Consider the following 17,600-nt stretch of genomic DNA (forward strand, 5'->3'; position numbering starts at 1 on the left):
TTTTTTGCGGGGGGCAACATTGAGAAAATGAAACTAAATTATGCTAATTTCATTTAGTGAAATTAATAATTTCATTCATAAAATGAAATTAACTACATTAAATCATAAAAATAATTTTCCTAAAGGGATTATAAGATGCACCACTATTTTGAGGCTGATACCAGTCTTTCACACATCTATTTACCTCCTCTGTTTCAATGGCTATCTTGTAACATGCATATTTTATTTTTCCTGTTTATGTAAGTCACCAAAAATGATCAAACCTGTATGGGACACTCAGTCAGAAATCTACAAATCTATGGCAGAGTAGAAATCATATGTAGTTTTAAATTGAGTAGTCTGACTGGTCATATAACCTTTTAATACATCACAAAGAATAAGCTTTTACCTGAAATGATTCCATGTTTGCTCTTTTCTCCCAAATGTTTCTGTTAAGACTCATATAATAAACTAAGACGTGAAGCCCAAACACTGAGAATTTACTCCTTTTTCCCATTTGCTATCCCAAAGATATTTTATTTAATTGCTGAGCTTCATTTTGGGTTTTGTAACGTATCACCTTTAAACATTAAGAAAGCAAATGTATTTTATATTTCAATAAATTTTTGTAAAAATTAAAATTTGAGAAACACGATGATACTAAAGTAGAAAGTCAAATCTCCTCTTGTCAATTAAGCCAACCTTTTAGCTCCTGTGATAATTTCAGTATTCTTTTATTTATTATCAGAAAGTCTTTCTGGTTATTGAGAAATAAACATTTTTCAGTGCTTTACGTAGTATTGTCCAAAAGCTGTCATTTTATTCTAATCATTTTATCTCAAAGTTCTTTGCTCCCATTTTCTGCATGCAGGAAGGAAATATTTTTCCCTTTTTTCTGCATCTCTCCCCATTTTTATCCTGCTATCTTAAATTTCTTTCCTAATTACTTTTACTAAAAAATAAATAAAATTTTTCTGTCATGGACTACCTATAGAATATATGATATTAAAGGTAATATTCATTTTAAACTTGGGATTTAATTTAGACCTTAAATATACATAATATTCTTATGCCTTAATTCTCATTTCTAATTTTGAATGCTTTAATTGTCCTTTGAACTCATAATTGTTGAGTTAATTTTTCCTTTGAAAATCCAGTGCTTAGTCTTATTGATTTTATGTATTTTTACTCATAAATGAGTCATTGCTTTCATATTAGTAGGTTTTTTTCTTCTTGACTTCTTTTCATCGGATTGTACTTCTCTTTGTAACCACCTAAACCAATAATTTAGTAGTGTTTTTTCCAACTTTTTGTTTTAAAAACAAAGCTACCTTTGTTCTCTAATTTAATAGTTCATCATATTTTATCCTAATACATGTTTTGGAAAGCACTGAGAAGTTTCTTTTTAATGTTATATTGCTTATGTTCTCATGAAAATATCTTGAAACTATGCATTCCTGCTTTTCAGAAAGATCAATATATTTAGCAAACCACATTAAATATCTGACTCTAGTTCTCTTTTAAAGAACTTTACTTGCTTTCATCCTACAAATGATAAAAAAATATGGACTATTCTATACCTTTTAAAGCTTTTTATTGTTTATTCACATATTCATATGTGTATACATTGTTTGGGCCACCTCTCCATTCTATACTTAAAATATATCCCTAGCATATTTCTCTTGTATCCCCAACATTTAGGAATATACTGTTTGGTTTACTATTGAGGTAGTCAGATAGAGACTTACATTGCCTAACATGATTCTTGAGCTAGAGGCTCAGCTCAAGCGACAAGAGTGCCTACTTCTCAGGTGTGGAGCCCTGTGTTCAAACCCTATTGTGACTAAAAGGAAAACAAGAAACTGAGGTTCATTTTTTAAAAATCTTCGTTATTATATAGTATAATGTCTTTCATAGTATAGTAATAATTTAGGCATTTATGTCAAGAATATTTGATTTTTTTCATTGTCTTAAGTAGAAATTTGTAAGATATTGTATAAGGAATATCAAATAAATATTATTTTTGAAAATGTTTTCCTGGTTCTCACTGACCTCCATATTCCTAATTCATTACACTAATTGTTGTGTCTTTTAATAAATGAAATATAAAGATATTAAACCCTGAAAGTAATTTAATTTATTCTAAATCTAAATGTTCAGTCATTTCTAGGACACTTGCAAACACCCATCTTAGTTCCATCAATATTCACTTTCACCACGTAAGAAGGGCCTTATTTTTTTCATTCACAGTTACTCACAATTTTTGAACTTCAGTACTTTGGCCTGAGGTTTTAATTGTTCCAGAAGCTTGACAAAATTGAATAGTAATTCTCAAAGTATATTGTATAAACAAAATACCCCCTATTTTGCAAATTTCTACTTGTTTTTCCTGCTTACATCTCTCTTTTCTGAAACAGTGGTTCCCCATTTTCCTTTAGAGGAAGCAATATAAAAGCTCCCACCTAACCTGATCAAAGACTTATTGCCTTAATACATCAGAAGTGCCCCTCCCTGAAGAAATCAAAAGTACTTTGGAGATTGGGAGGAGAGAGAATCATATTTTTTGGACCATCCTCATAGTTTAGTAAATATTTAGTGAATTAAAAATTGTTATCCCCAGAAGAATGTATCAATAATGTTCTATTTCTTCACTTGCAGTATTGAAGACAATTATGGAAATTTAAAATATAATACTGCTTCCGACTATGGTGGAACTGTTTGTCCAAAAGCCTATGCCAAGAATAAATAGCACAAAATCAAATAAACAAACAAAATAAATATTTGTTTGACAACATTTGGGGGACAATGAGAAAACCATGTCCCCTTTTAGAACAAAACTAGATACAAAGTTTTTTTCTCTTGAGTGTCAAGAGATTTTTTTAAGTTCAGCTGTGTTTCAGTGGCCATCTATTTTATATCTCAGATTCAAGCCCTATGCAGATTAATAATTCAGCAGTATTTCAAAGGGAAACTGGAGGACACTCGGTTCACTTCTTGCACTTTTTTCTCTTTTGAATCATGACCCCACACTTTTTGGTGCCCTGTATCCACTTTATTATGTGCTGTATGCTTCATTTGTTGGGGAGGTGACTAATTTGTGTTCTCTCCATGTAGTTCTTGAGGTAAGTACTTAAAACAATGAATATTACCCTTCACTTATATTAATTTATAATATGACTTCCAGCTCTATCAGTTTCTATTTATTTACTGTACTTTCATTTTCATTGGCAAATTCCTCCCTTTAGTTTATGTTATTTTTGTAAAATGAAATGTGGACTCATCACTGGGAGGCAAAGAAGAATCCTGCTACACACTTTGATATCTGTGTGTGGACTGAATAGCAGATACCTAGTGACCAATAATTGATAGATTTGAAAGAAGGAATGTATGTGTCACTCTTCATGATGTGCATCTCTTATCTGCATAAATGATTGGTGGTCTGATGAGCTAGAAAAAAATATATATTTTAATACCTTTATTCACAACTGATAGACCTTCTAGCTGAAATTTAAGCCATATTTTTGGAAGACTGTTGTTATTTAACTGAATCATTTAACAAAAACCTGTACATATTCAAACCATGTAAAATGAGAATGAACTGTATCTATTCCATTTCCTTATTTGTCAGGAATATATAAATTAAACTGACCATGTGATGTCACTATACACTTAAGGGAATGGCTGCTGTACACAGAATTCTAAGATGAGATGTGACTACCTCAGTCAGCAAGTAAAGGAGACTTGAGTCCTACTAGGGGAAGGAAGAAAATTCTGCTGACAACCTGAATGAGCTTAAAAGTTGATTCTTCTCATATAAATATTTTATTTTCTTCCTCCCTCCTTCTTTCCCTCTCTCCCTTCCTTCCTCCCCTCTCTCCCTTCCTTCCTCTGTCCCTCCTTCTATTCCTTCCTTCCTTCCTTTTCTGACAGGGTCTTCCTATATAGCTCAGACTGGCTTGTAACTCAGAATCCTCCTGCTCACTTCCAAGTGTTGGAATTATAGGTGTCCACTACCAAACCCTTCTCACAGAGACTTTTGATAACAGGTCAGCCTGGCTAACACATTGACACTGGCCTTGTGAGACCCTAAGGAGTACAGCCATTTGTGTCCACCTAGATTTCTTGCCTAGAGAACTTGAGATAATAAATGAGTATTGTTTTAAACTGCTAAGTTTGTGTGAATTTTCTGTACAGTAACATAAAATTCATTTAATATTATTTTTTTGTTTATGCCTGCAAAGCTGGTGCTCTATCACTTGAGCCAAACCTCCAGTCCATCTTGCTCTGGTTATTTCTGAGATGAGGGTCTCATGAACTATTTACCTAGGTTGGTCTGAAATTCACACCCCCACTCCAAGTAGCTAGGATTAACAGAAGTAAGCCAGTCGTACTCAGTGACTTAAAATGTTAGTGGGAATGAAATTCACAAAACTATTAGTCACACTTTCCTCACTGTAACAAATACCTGAGAGAAATGATTGAAAAGTAGGAAACATTTATTTGATTCACACTTTCAAAAGTGTCAGTCCATGGTTGCTGGGTTTTGTTGTTTCTCAACTTGTGGTGAGACAAAGCATGGTAATGGAGAAGGCATGACGAGCAGAACTGCTCACCATGTTGGGGATAGGAAGTAAAACGAGCCAGGAAGGGGCCTAGGACAAGGTTTATCTCTCCAGGGTATGCCACCAGTAACTTACTAGTGCCTTTCATTTTCCTCTATCTTCCAGTAATGCTGTCATGCTATGAATCCATCAAAGGATTAATCCATTGATTAGGTAGAATCCTGAGAATCTGATCCCTTCCCAAAGCCCTGAACTGGAAATGACTCATGTATATTACCAATAAAATATACAAATAATTGTGGCAATTCATTCAGTGGGAAGCTACACGGCCATACAATAAACCATGACTGCTATGGATGGATGAATCTTACAAACATACATTGAATAAAAGAATACTTCACACAAGAGTGTGACCTTACATTTAGAAAGGTGAGAAATGAGCAAACTTAAACTTTGTCATGGTAATAGAAGTAACAATAAGTCAGATGCCAGTGGCTGACACCCGTCATCCTAGCTACATGGAAGGCTGAGATCAGGAGGATCACTGTTTGAGGCCAGCCATGGCAAATAATTCACAAGATCACACCTCCAAAATAAACAGAGTGGAATAGGCTGCAGGTGTGGCTCAATGGTAGAGTGCCTGCTTTGCAACTGTGTAGCCCTGAGTTCAAACTCAGGTCCTACCAAATAATAATATGATAATAATATCAGTAGTCAAGTTTGGAACTACAGTAGAGTTGTGGAAGGGATTTCAGAGGGTTAGGTCTCTGGTGATGTGTAAGATTTTTTTAATCTTGATGCTGATAAATAGGTATTTTCCTGAAAATTCGTTTAACTATACATGCATGATTTGTGCTCTTTTTAGTCTTCAACCTTTTTTCTTTTTTAAAAGAGTTTAAAATGGTGCAATACTTTTCCCACTGTGGACTTAAAAAAATAAAAAGAAAGAAAAATTGCTCAAGGTCATACAGCTAGTGGTTGGTATGTGGAGAGCCAGTGTGAAATGATAATTAAAGATAATTTCAGGATAATTAATGTTTTAGCTAATTATCCCTTTTATTTGACTGAAAATGGAAAAGAAAAAGGGATGAGTGAGAATAGTCGATAAATAATTTTGACATTTACAACTTTTTTTAAAACAGTTTGCCGGGAGGATTCATACCACTCGGTAGTGTCAAGTGCTGCTGTAGTCCTCACTCCTGTGGAGCCATCAGTAGAAATGAAGAAAAGAGAAGAACCAAAATTTCCTGAGCCTTCCAAACAGTAAGTTGCTATTGGTATTTCAGGTCTTGTGATGCCAACTAGGTAATTGATCAGAATGACCTCCCTCAGAAATTATGATTTATTACAACTCTGATCATATTGGTATATAGATAGAAAAGAAGTGAATTTTGCACAATTTTTGCAATCAATGAATCCTACAATGTCTCCAGAAATGTGTTGTGTCCTATCTTTGTGTATTTGAACCACACATCATATAAACTTCATTTGTTACCTTATCTTAGGGACATGGACACATAGGCTAAGCAGTTTTCTTTCTCACACTGTGTTTGATTGTAGATGCACTCCAGGTTTACTTTTTTCGTAGTTGTATGCTTCAGTGGTCTATAGTAGAATCCATTTTTAATATAAACTTCTTAGCCTGAACTTTTTTTGTGTTTTTGAAAAACCTAAGTTACTAATTTTAAATATTTTTGTGAAATTATCACAAACTAAACTTTACAGTATTTCAATATATGGTGTCTTAAGGGCTATTGCCCAGAAATAAGCACAAGTTGGGACCAGGGCTGCTGGCAGTATCAGCTGGCAGTATCATATTTCTTGATCTGGGTGCTGCTTGTCCTGGTGTGTTCATTTTGTGAAAAGTTAACAAGCTACAAATTTGTGGTATAAACCTACATTTTCTGAGCATATATTTGCGTTCAATAAAAATATTTTAAATGGTGAAAATGTATACTATGTATATTTTTGTCATTTAAACAGTATAGACCTCATTTAAATTTAAATTTGATCTTAAATGGTAGACATTTCTTCTTATAATGGCTGAAAAGAAAATCATGGTAACAAATGTAAAACACATGGGCGTGAAATATTAAATGCATTATAATTATTTCTAGTTAGACATTAAACAAATGTAAAGGGGAAATCTGATGCTGATTTTCTGGGAAAATAGCACCATGCCTGCTTTAAGGGCTCAGGAGGAGGTGATGAGGTATGACATGCATACTTGTTAGCTAACCACCATTAACACTGTGGGAGGTATTTTCACATATCTGCTATTTTCTCATTGGATTACACTGTTATGGTTATTTGGATCTTGCATTTCTTTCTACTATATAATAGGCTCTTGAAGACAGAGTTTCCTAGAACATGATTGTGTTTGATACTCTTTGTGAAATCAATTAGAAAATCCCTTAATGTTATGTTCAATAATATTGAATCAAATGGAACAATGTGTATAGTTGATTGTATGAAGATTTCAGTGTTAATATTCTCATTACAGAGGAAAGAAATTCTAACCAATTTAGAAAGTAATGATGATAATTTAGTTTTCATATAATCTAAAAGTGAAAACAATTTAACTGCTTTTAATATAGCCTCATTTTTAAGTTCCAATAGCCTTTTTTCCTAATAGAAGGAAAATTACATCTCATATTTACAAAGTGGATTGTATTAGAAAGCTTAACTCTGCTTTCCTGCAATATGTTTATGAGTTTAAATAAATTATCTGTATATTTGTAGCATGAATCTTATATTCTTTTAGATTATTTTTTAGTGACTCATAAAAACTGGTAAATAGTTTTATTTACTTTCAGGTCTATTTTTCCAATCTTTAGCTACTTCATTAACAGTCATTCTTCCTATTTTGTTATATATATATAGTAATCAACATTTGCTATACATTTTCTTCTGTTACCATAATGCAATGTGAGACTTCACTGTATTCTTGGAATCTGCATTCTCATTTAAATGTTATTAATTCATATAGATGTTATTAGTTTTTACTTTTTTGGAGTCAGAGAGACATTGATTAAAACCTCGGTTTTGTTCTACATCAAATGGGAATCATGGACACTTATCTAACTTGCCTGTGTTTTATTTCCCCATCTGTTAATTAGGGTGATATCACCACCTGTGGTGTGAGAGCATTGCAAAGTGTATTGCTAAAGACCTGAAACCTAATACCCTGTAAGAGATTAGTTCTGTTGGCCCTGCCACAGCTTCAACTACCACCATTGTAGGTGACTTCAGACACACATACCTCCACCTGAAGGTTCTTCTGAATATAAGTTTAATATTTAAAGCTGTTCACCAACCCTGTCTAATGAGGTGTGCTACCAGAATCTCCTACCATGTATGTCTAAAAAACAAGCTAATGGCCATCTCATTCCTCCTTAAAACCTCAACTATTTCTGACATCCATATTTATGTAAAGCCACCATGATGTAAAAAAAGAAAAGAACTTGACATTTCCTTCTTCACATGTCAAGTTCAGTCAGTTATCATTCTTGACATTCCATCCTACCTGGAAGGCATAAATATTGTATCTTTTAATTTTTTCTAACATTTATCTTCAGTTGTGCTCTTATGGAAGCTATTCAGATATTTCCTCCAACATGTATTTTCAGTTAAGTATTAAATGAAGTCATCTGTTAAGTGGAAAGTACATATGCCCTATGTACTATTCACTGTTGTTTTGAGAATTAAATAATGGGTGTGAGTATATGGAAAAACACAATATAAGTGCAATTTTTTGGTAGTACTGGGCTTTGAACTCAGGGTCTGGCACTTGCTGAGAAGGCAATGTACTACTTGACCCATGCACCCAGATCTAAATACAAAATTATTAGTTCACAGTTCTTGTTTGCCAATGCAAGAAGCCCCAAAGATACTGACTTCAGGAGTAATGGTTATTGGTTTTCTTACTAAAAAGCATGCAGGTAGAAATTTCAGGTATACTTGGGTCTGGTTCTAAAATAATGTCATCAAGTATCCTTTTCTGTATCTGCCTCCATTTGTTTTGCTTTCCTGTCTGAGGTTTCCATTTTACAAGAGATTCCTCAAATGGTGACATTATTGCTTTTATCAATGAAGACAGATGTTTATCTTTTCAACAAATTCAGTGGGAAGAGATTGTTTCTCTAAGTCAAAACAAATAAGCCCCAAATTTGAGTGTTTTTGACTTTGACTGGCTTGGCTTATTTTGACATGACCATTCTGAAGGAGTGCCTGTACTTAAAAATATTTGACTAGAACAAGGTTCCATGGAAAGCCTGGAGCACAGGGTGAAAATGATAAGGAAAAGATGATTACACACTTGAAATATTGGTGATAATGCTAAAAGAAGGCAAAGATTAGAGTCAAAACAAAGGATGCCCAGTGTAGGTAGTAATATCATCACCATTCATAGAAGTTTGAATTCTTTATCATATTGAAATAATGGATATTGAAATACTAGAATAAAATACAGTATGTGTACCTTCATTTCTTACTTTAAATAATTTTGCAGCAATTTTATGTTGTTTGATCTGATTGTGCTCCTGAGGAGCAGTATAACTTAATAGTTAGGAGTCATGGGCCAAGTTTTCAAACTAATTTTCCTTAACCCTGGTTTGTTTATTTCTTTTTAATGTGGGAGTTAGTTTCTCTCATGCTGCAATGACTGAAACATAAGAGAGGCACAGATATATAAATTTTGTAGATATCATTATAATAAATATATTAGCTAAGTAGCCATGTCAAAAATATTTTTGATGGAGTTATCAAAGCCCTGAATAGTATTAGTTTAATGTATTTTTGATTTCCTGTAATGAAAAATAGAATACATAAAGTAATATGTATACAATGCCTTGTGTTGAGACAACGTTTATTAACTCAAGGTAGAATTACTTCCATGCGTAAAATTTCCCCTCTGATTTTACAGGCTTCCTATGTAAATTTATAAAGCACTGCATTCTTGAAATATGAAAATAGTAGACATATTATTCAGAACTTAGTAAATCTCTTGCCAGGAAGAACTGAAAGCTTATATACATAAGAAAAAAATACATGAAAGATTATGTTAGGTGAATAGAAAGAAACATGTACCTAAAAAGGTAAATCACAGTATAAATTCAATGTGAGCTATAGATTTTGGTTACAAATGTGATTGCTTAAGTTTGGGCCAGGTTTATTTGTATATCAGTTACAAACTTATGAAAATAAATCAAACTATTGGTCTTCATTATATTATCATATTAATATATTATTACATAATTTTACAAGATAAGAAACATTCCATGACTGAAATATTTATATGATTTAAGTAACTTTTAGTTTATTCTGATTACAGAAAACATATTAATTTGGGCAACTTTTTATTAAATGGATGAATTTATTCATTTTTAGACATATTTAATCATGAACAATTGAGATTAGTGATTTCTGTTAGGAATAAGATATAAAATTTTTACATTGCAAGTGATGTAGAGAAACCATAAATCTTTGAAGAGCGAAAGCTTGATTTTTGTGCATGTAGTAAGTAAGACAAGCTCAGGGTTTTTCTTTTGTCTATAGATCCAAATTTCATCTTTATTCAGGAAGCAAAACTATGTGTTTTACATGATTTGCCAGTTATCTGATGAGAAGTCCAGAATACCATGTAAAGTATAAACTTGCTACAAAGTAGAAAAAAACCTATCTAATCCAAAGAATATATAATGTTCAAATGATAAGAGGCATAGAATGCTAAGGTCAAAGCTTTGAATGTAAAGCTTTAAAAATATTTAGTATTAAAAGTATGCTCATCTACCCAGCCACACTCAGCAGGGGAATTTGTTCAAGGGACGCTGTTCACAATTGTCGCAGTGACATCTCCTGACATTATTAATGTATGCTAGTGTAAAAATAAAATAAAAAGTGTCAGTATTGATATGATGGATATCAATGCGAACCATTTAAGAAATAAAAATAATAATATAGTTTAAAAATATACATTTCTCCAAAATGTTATATGCAAATGAGCACTTCATAAAACATATATGAACTTCAAGTTCTGAAGAGAATGAAATCATATCCCTGACTGGTTTTGGGTTTTCTTCTGTACTTTACTACAAATATGTTTTTTGAAGCAAATGCAAATGCTCTGTCCATATTATGACTCAGTGTCTGAAATGAAGAGCTTTCATGATCATTGTAAAATTGTAAGAGAGGTAAAAGAAAAATAAATTACTTATCCATAGTTTTCCCGTATTTAAATTTTACTTTTAAATAGAAAAACCCAAGCTTGCCCAGAGATTTGACTTAAGCAATTAGTTTGTAGGAATGAAGCATTACCTAACTGTCCTGGCATTCACTCCAGGTTTCAAGAGCTCCTCCTGGTGCTTCATTTTGTTGACATGATGAAGGTTCATTGAGCTCCTTCTGAAAGGGCAGCAAGGCTGTATTTAGTACAAAAGTCTTATTTTTAAAGAGTAGCAAAAGTAAACTGTTTTATTCTTAAAGGGTACTTAAAACACATTGGTTAAAGTCGTTTGGGCTCCTTTTGTTTAGTTTTACCTGAATGAATAATATATACTAAATTTGAAAGAGATAAATTCTCTAATGTCCTCTAAAAGGTTGTTTCACAAATTCTGTAGTTATATTTGGAGACATATCAGAAAATCATATTAGCAGCTAATTTCCAACTTTGTAGGTTTCAGCTGGACATATAATCAGGCAGATAGTCACTTGTTAATGTAATACTGCATAATAGGTACTCCTGAGGTGCTTGCTTTGATCTTGATGCAGTGCTTATGGCAGGGAATTGCGTTGGCCAGCAGGTGTTGTCCCTTGTGATATTCAGAGGGGAATCAGAGAGACAGACATTAATTTATTCATTTCAACAAGAAACACAAAACTAGCTCTAATAATGGCTGTATCACAAATGTAGGTCTTGTTTGAAGGACTTATGGTAAGGAATTTTAACATAGACATGGAGGTCAGGAAAAACTTCCCTGAGGAAGAGACTCTTGAGTTAATGAAGCATATTAGTTAATTAAGTGAAAGAGCAAAGGAACAGCATTCTAGTAAAGAGAACAGGTTATTAACATGCTTGTGTGTTGGCAGAAATTAACAGAAGGGTGGTAGGAGCGAAAGGTAGTAAAAAAAAAATGGTTTTGGTGGTAGTAGTAGGATTGAACTCAGGGCCTGGCACTTGCTAGGCAATTACTCTTCCACTTGAACCAACCCCCAAATTCTTTTAAGGAGGGCTCAGGTGACATGATCACCAAGAATTGCCTTTTGGAAACTTTCTTCTGGTTTGTTATGGAGAACAAAGTGGCCATGAAGGAAGCACTGATTGATTGGCATCTGCTTGAGAAGTCAATTTTTTAATTCTCTTCTCAACTCCTGGTTCAGTTATCTCTAGCCATAGGAACTTGAAATCAGCTGTGGTGGATGTATTTACACTATAGAAGTGGGAAAATCCTACAAATCATGGCTTTCCCTTCCTTCACGGAACTAGTTAACAGCACATCACTAAAGGCAGGACAGATTTGGTGGCCATAGTGAAACAATGTCCATGATTCTGGCAGTAGCTTGAACTAAGATGCTGGCATTGGAATAGTAAAATGTGGAAAGCAAACTAAGTCAATACATATTTAGTAACTTTGGCAAATTAATTGTAGTTCTTATAGTATAAATTATAAGTATAAATTACATATAACTTATAGTACCAATTACTTGTGGTAAGGATGGAGATGAGATATTATCTGTATTACTCAGTATACTTAGGTCAAAATATGCAATGCCAAGACAATCCTAAAAAGTTGTCTTGAATTAGTAATAGTTTAGTGAATGAAGAGTCTTGATATTTAACTAATTTATATTAAATATACCAATGGAACATGTACAGGCCCACACAAATGCAATTTGAATAAAATTCCTTTCTGAATCACAATCATTAATTCTTGCTGGAAATGTGCAAAATAAAAGTAAATTCCACTTAGGTCCTACAGTAAATTCTTATGATACAGAACAGTCCTCTTCCCCATGCATGGTTTTTAAAAAAAACAGCAATTGATTAATTCAAGGGTGGAAAAAGTTGTAGAGGAGGTAAGCTAAGAGATTCTGGTGGGGATAGGTGTTGCTAAAATGTGACGCTGTTCCACAGTATTGGGGGAAAGCTGGGGTTAGGAGGAGAAATTTTCTACTTACAGTCCTTGTAAGTGGTTTTCTGGAGACTCATCAGAGAGTTTCACATGTGTCCTCAGGAGCTGGAGACTCAAAAAACAGATCTTGATTCATCCCTAGCTGACTGGAGCAGACCTGCTAAGACAATGGAAAGGGGTTAAGAAGGGTTGGCCAACTGTGAAAGCAGCACTGTCTTGACCTTCAGAGCTGGTCAGAGAGACAGGAATCTTTTTCTGAACTCCGTAGAGAATCAGGAGACCCAGTAAGGAGAGGCAAAGGACTAGACTAGAGAAATGCAGAAGACTCTCCAGGAGACCACTTGTGAACTGACTGAGCCTTCTCTACACCTTCTGCCTGGTAGCAGGAATTCACTGAATGTCAGCTTGAAGATGCTTCATCTTCCATGCTGCCCCAACATAAGTTCCTAGAAAGGATCCTAACATTTTTGTTTGTTTGTTTTACTTATGTGTTATCTTTTTTAAAAAGATCCTTCCAGATTTTATAAACTTCAGACCTTATAAAACCTGGATCTGTTCCTTTGTACCAATTCCATTAAATCAGTTGGAATTCTGGCCTTGGACCCTGCATGTAGGAGAACTGTGTTATGTCCCTTCTCCAACTGCACCTTTTTCCAAAGGCTACCATCTGCCAGGAGCCTAATCCTCTACCAGTCACTATACACAGAATTCCCTGCTAATCGACTCTACATACTCCTCTGTGGGGTGCTACCCATGCTTACAGGGCTCAGAGGAACAGTTGATAACTGTAGTGCTGGGCAGAGTTTAGAGAGGCAGTTGAGCATTCACCTTGAAGCCCTCAAGACCCTGAGTGTGCAAGAAGAAATCCAAGATGGGAAGAAAAAGGAAGCAGATTAAATTTTGAGTTAATAAAGTTATATTGACTGCTGTCACTGTGAGAATTGATTGCCATTACCCTTCCATGTTTCTTGTTATCTCTGTCATCTTATTGGAAGATATGGTCTCATCATTGACTGGCTTATAAAATTAAAAATAAAAAAAACCTAAAGAAAATTGACCAATTTCAGACACCATGTGTTCCTCAAGAACTAGTAGAGTTTAATACAAAAAAAAAACCAAAAACCAAAAACAAAAAAATCCTAGAGAAGCTGCTGTCCATGATTGATAGCATTGTTGTTTTATCTTTCTGGTGTTTATTGTTCCTCAGTGAGTCATAATATTTGGTCCCTTGTGCAGTCAGCCTGTCAACTCAAGAAAGCCTTTTGTGTAATACTTGCATCTGGTTTGACAATCTTTCTTTGAACATTGAGCACACAAATGCTATTTTTCAGATGAGTTGGGACTGCCTGATAAGCTGACTAAAGTGTTTTCAGTTCACCAGTGCAATACTCTTTATAGTGTAATATAAATACAAATTTATCGGATCACTGGAAAAGATTGTATCACCATGGTTGTAAAAGTAGCTTTGATGTAAGGTAAAGGCATGTAACCAATTGTCAACCACCCCTTCTAACATCACCTATGGAAAATTCTATCTTCACATAAGTAAAATATTTCATTTGAATGTATACTGTAATTTAGATAATAGCATAAATCCTCTACTAATACTCTAAAGAAAAGCTATGTTACCAAATATTAACTTCCTATTTTCCCTCTTCCAGGGGAGAATGACTACCAGAAAGAGCAAAATCTTTGAAATCTTACATTTCATCTCTCCTTAGATGGATGACATGGAACATGTGTGAGGTTTATTAAAATCAAGTATCCTCATACATAAAATAAGCACAGTAGTGTGTGTTTTATAAGATTGTCTTAAGTATTCAGTTTTAAAATTCAAAATAATTGTACTGTGCACAAAAAAGGTAAAAAAACAGAACAAATTAACAGAATTAATATCTCTTGTCTTAGGAAATTAGAGTGAGGATGGGGGCAGGTTCTATAAAAATATATACTGTTTTATGGAATTATAAGATGAAACAAATATTGCCTGAATAGTGGTATAATATTAAGTAGCAGATACTCAAAAGTTCTTGAGAACTAATTAATTTTTATTTTCTTTTAAGTTAAAATATTTTCTTGGATTTAGAAATAGAAGCAACTATCCTAGTTATCCATCACTATCAAATTTTAATTTTTATTATTAACATATATTAGTTGTACAAAGTGAGGGGTTTTCTTGTGATGATATTCCAAACATGGTCATCTCCTTATTACTCTCTACTCTCTCCCCATTTCTCTTCCTCTTCCACCTTCTCAGTCATCCCCCTTTAAATTTTGTGACCTTAGTTTTTTGTTTTTGTTTTTGGATTTTTTTCCCTTCCTAGCTTCCACAAATCAGATTAAACGTGGTATTTGTCTTTGTGAGACTGGTTTAATTTATTTAACATGATGCTCTCCAGTTACATACATTTTCCAGAAAAAGCAACATAATTTCATTCTAGTAATGAAGTGGATTAAAACTCCATCATGTATATTTACCACATTTGCTCTATCCATTCATCTGTTGATGGGTACCAACGCAGGTTCCATAGTTTGACTGTTGTCAATGGTGCCATGATAAACAGGTTACACAAGGATTTCTGTAGTAAGTTGATTCTTTGGGATACCAGAAGTGGTATGACTGGCTCATATGGAAGTTCTATTTTTAATTTTTTTAAGGAACCTCCAAAAATATACATATATCTATAGTGGCTGGACTATTTAAATCCTGACCAACAGTAGATAAGAGTTTCCTTCTGCATCATCACCAGCATTTATTGTTATTTATTTTCTTTATGGTAGCTATTCTGACTGGTTAAACATGTTGAAAAATGTCTTCATGTAATTATTATCCATTTGTACTTCTGAAAAGTATCTGCTCAGTTCAATTTCCTATTTATTGAATGGATAATTTTATTTCCTTGTTTAATGTTTTTTGTTCTTTATGTGTTCTGGATATTGATCCCCTTTTGTATGAATAGCTGGTGAAGGTTTTCTTCCATTCTGTAGACTGTTGCTTCCCTCTGTTGATTGTGTTTTTTGCCGTGCAGAAGATTTTCAGCTTTATACAATCCCATGTGTCCATCAGTGATCTTATTTACTGAGTTACTGGAGGTATATTCAGAAAGTTGTTGCCTATGTCTATATCTTGATGTGCCTTCCCCATATTTTCCTGTAACATTTCTAAGTTTCAGATCTTAAATTAATTAATATCTTTGATCCATTTACAATTGATTTTTATACAGAGTGAGATACAGGGATCTAGATTCAGGCTTCTACATATTGATATCCAGTTTTTCCAGCACTTTGTTAAATAGGCTGACTTTTTTTCATTGTATTTCTGTTGCTTTGGTCAAGAATCTGATGGTTATACCTGGATTCCTATTGTATTGGTCTATATTTCTGTTTTTTGTGCCAAAACCATGCTGTTTTTTACTTAACATCATCAAATTTTTTTAAAAAACCTTAGTTTTTTTCAAAGTGGAGTAAAGCTCATGGAGTTCCTGGAACTCCATGAGCTTTACTCCACTTTGAAAACTATGACTTGCAGGATGTGTATCTTTGGAAAAGAAACTCAGTTCTCACAGGGAAACAAGGCACTAGATGCTCATTCTTCTCACTCAGAACACTTTCTTCAACAGATACACATATTTATTTTCAAAGTAAACATTTCAGTATTAACATATTAAATAATTACTGTTTGAAGATGTCACATGAAATTCAAATTTTAATTTTTGTCACACAGGGTTTTATGACACATGGAGGAGTCTAAAGTTTACAAATAGCCCTGGGAGAGGAAAAGGATCTTTCTTTCCTCAAAACTTAGCCCTTTGTTTTGTAAAATAAACAAAGTAACACAGAAAAATCATGATGAATAAAAGTCTAGGAACATATCTTGTAAAATGTGAAAGAGGTGACCTTTATTCTTTACTTTTAGAGACATATGTAATAAACATTCACTAATATTACCTAATGACTTTGAATGTAAGGCTGTCCATGATTGAGGCAAAAATCAAGGATTCCTGTAATATTTGAACACCTCTATTACAAAACCTACTGGTTTACATAGAGAAATGTAGATCTATTGTCTACATTCCTCACTGTCATTCACCAGACATTACTGATAGGTGCTTTTGAAAACAAGTACTTTCTATCTATCTATCTATCTATCTATCTATCTATCTATCTATCTATCTATTTAATCTCATGCTTAGTGTAAATTTTATACACTGCAGTGTTGTATTATTCCTTGAATTTATGAGTATGTTTTTAAAAATAACAAATTTGTTTACCAATAACACATAGCTTCATACAAGGTATCAGTCACTATTTTAACCTTTACAAATATTAATTCACTTAATTCTCCTAAAATAATATACATTTATACCCTTTTCAAAAAATGAATTGAACTTTCTTTTCAGTTACTTTAATTACTAAATTTTGATTTTGATATAGTATATATCTTATATTTTCAGTTCTTTTTATAGGCTTTTACAACATAAAATATGGGTATCATTATAAACCAATAATGCTAAAGATAATTAGCATTGGAAAATAAGCAGAATAAATAGAACTTAAGTAACAAATTCTTCACTGTTGATTGTCACAATCAGTACTTCTTTATTTATGCATATATTTTTTTCCCAAATGAGCTAGTGAGAAAACTTTTTTAATGTTTTTGGCCTACTTAGTATCATCTATCTTACTAGAGAGCTTTTAAGACTTTTTTGTTAGTTTGTCCTTTTTTTGCATTTCTTTATAATAACTTTTATTTAGCTCATATCAGTAGGGCTAAAATTTAAACCTTGTCAAGGAACAAATAAGAACATAGGAATTTAGAGAAATAGTAGAAGATACAAAAATAACCAGGTTTTTCTCCTCAATCTATCCATTTAAAATTCATATGCTTTATTATGTATCATAGTGCAGGGCACCAAAATAGAGAATCATT

At 33.2% G+C, this 17,600-nt stretch overlaps 1 protein-coding gene across 10 annotated transcripts in view; it reads left to right on the top strand.

Moving 5' to 3' along the window:
* The window catches only part of Ccser1 (coiled-coil serine rich protein 1), a 1,264,311-nt gene that overhangs the window by 272,720 nt on the left and 973,991 nt on the right, over nucleotides 1-17,600 (top strand). For all 10 annotated transcript variants that reach the window (XR_012435621.1, XM_074041363.1, XM_074041362.1 and 7 more), the window contains one exon: nucleotides 5,684-5,804. Coding sequence is in view for 9 of the 10 variants with exons in the window: in XM_074041363.1 (XP_073897464.1) it covers nucleotides 5,684-5,804 (121 nt within the window). In the remaining variant the exon portion in view is untranslated. The remainder of the gene's footprint in view (nucleotides 1-5,683; nucleotides 5,805-17,600) is intronic.

Source organism: Castor canadensis, chromosome 9 (assembly GCF_047511655.1).
Source record: "Castor canadensis chromosome 9, mCasCan1.hap1v2, whole genome shotgun sequence".
NCBI lineage: Eukaryota > Metazoa > Chordata > Mammalia > Rodentia > Castoridae > Castor > Castor canadensis.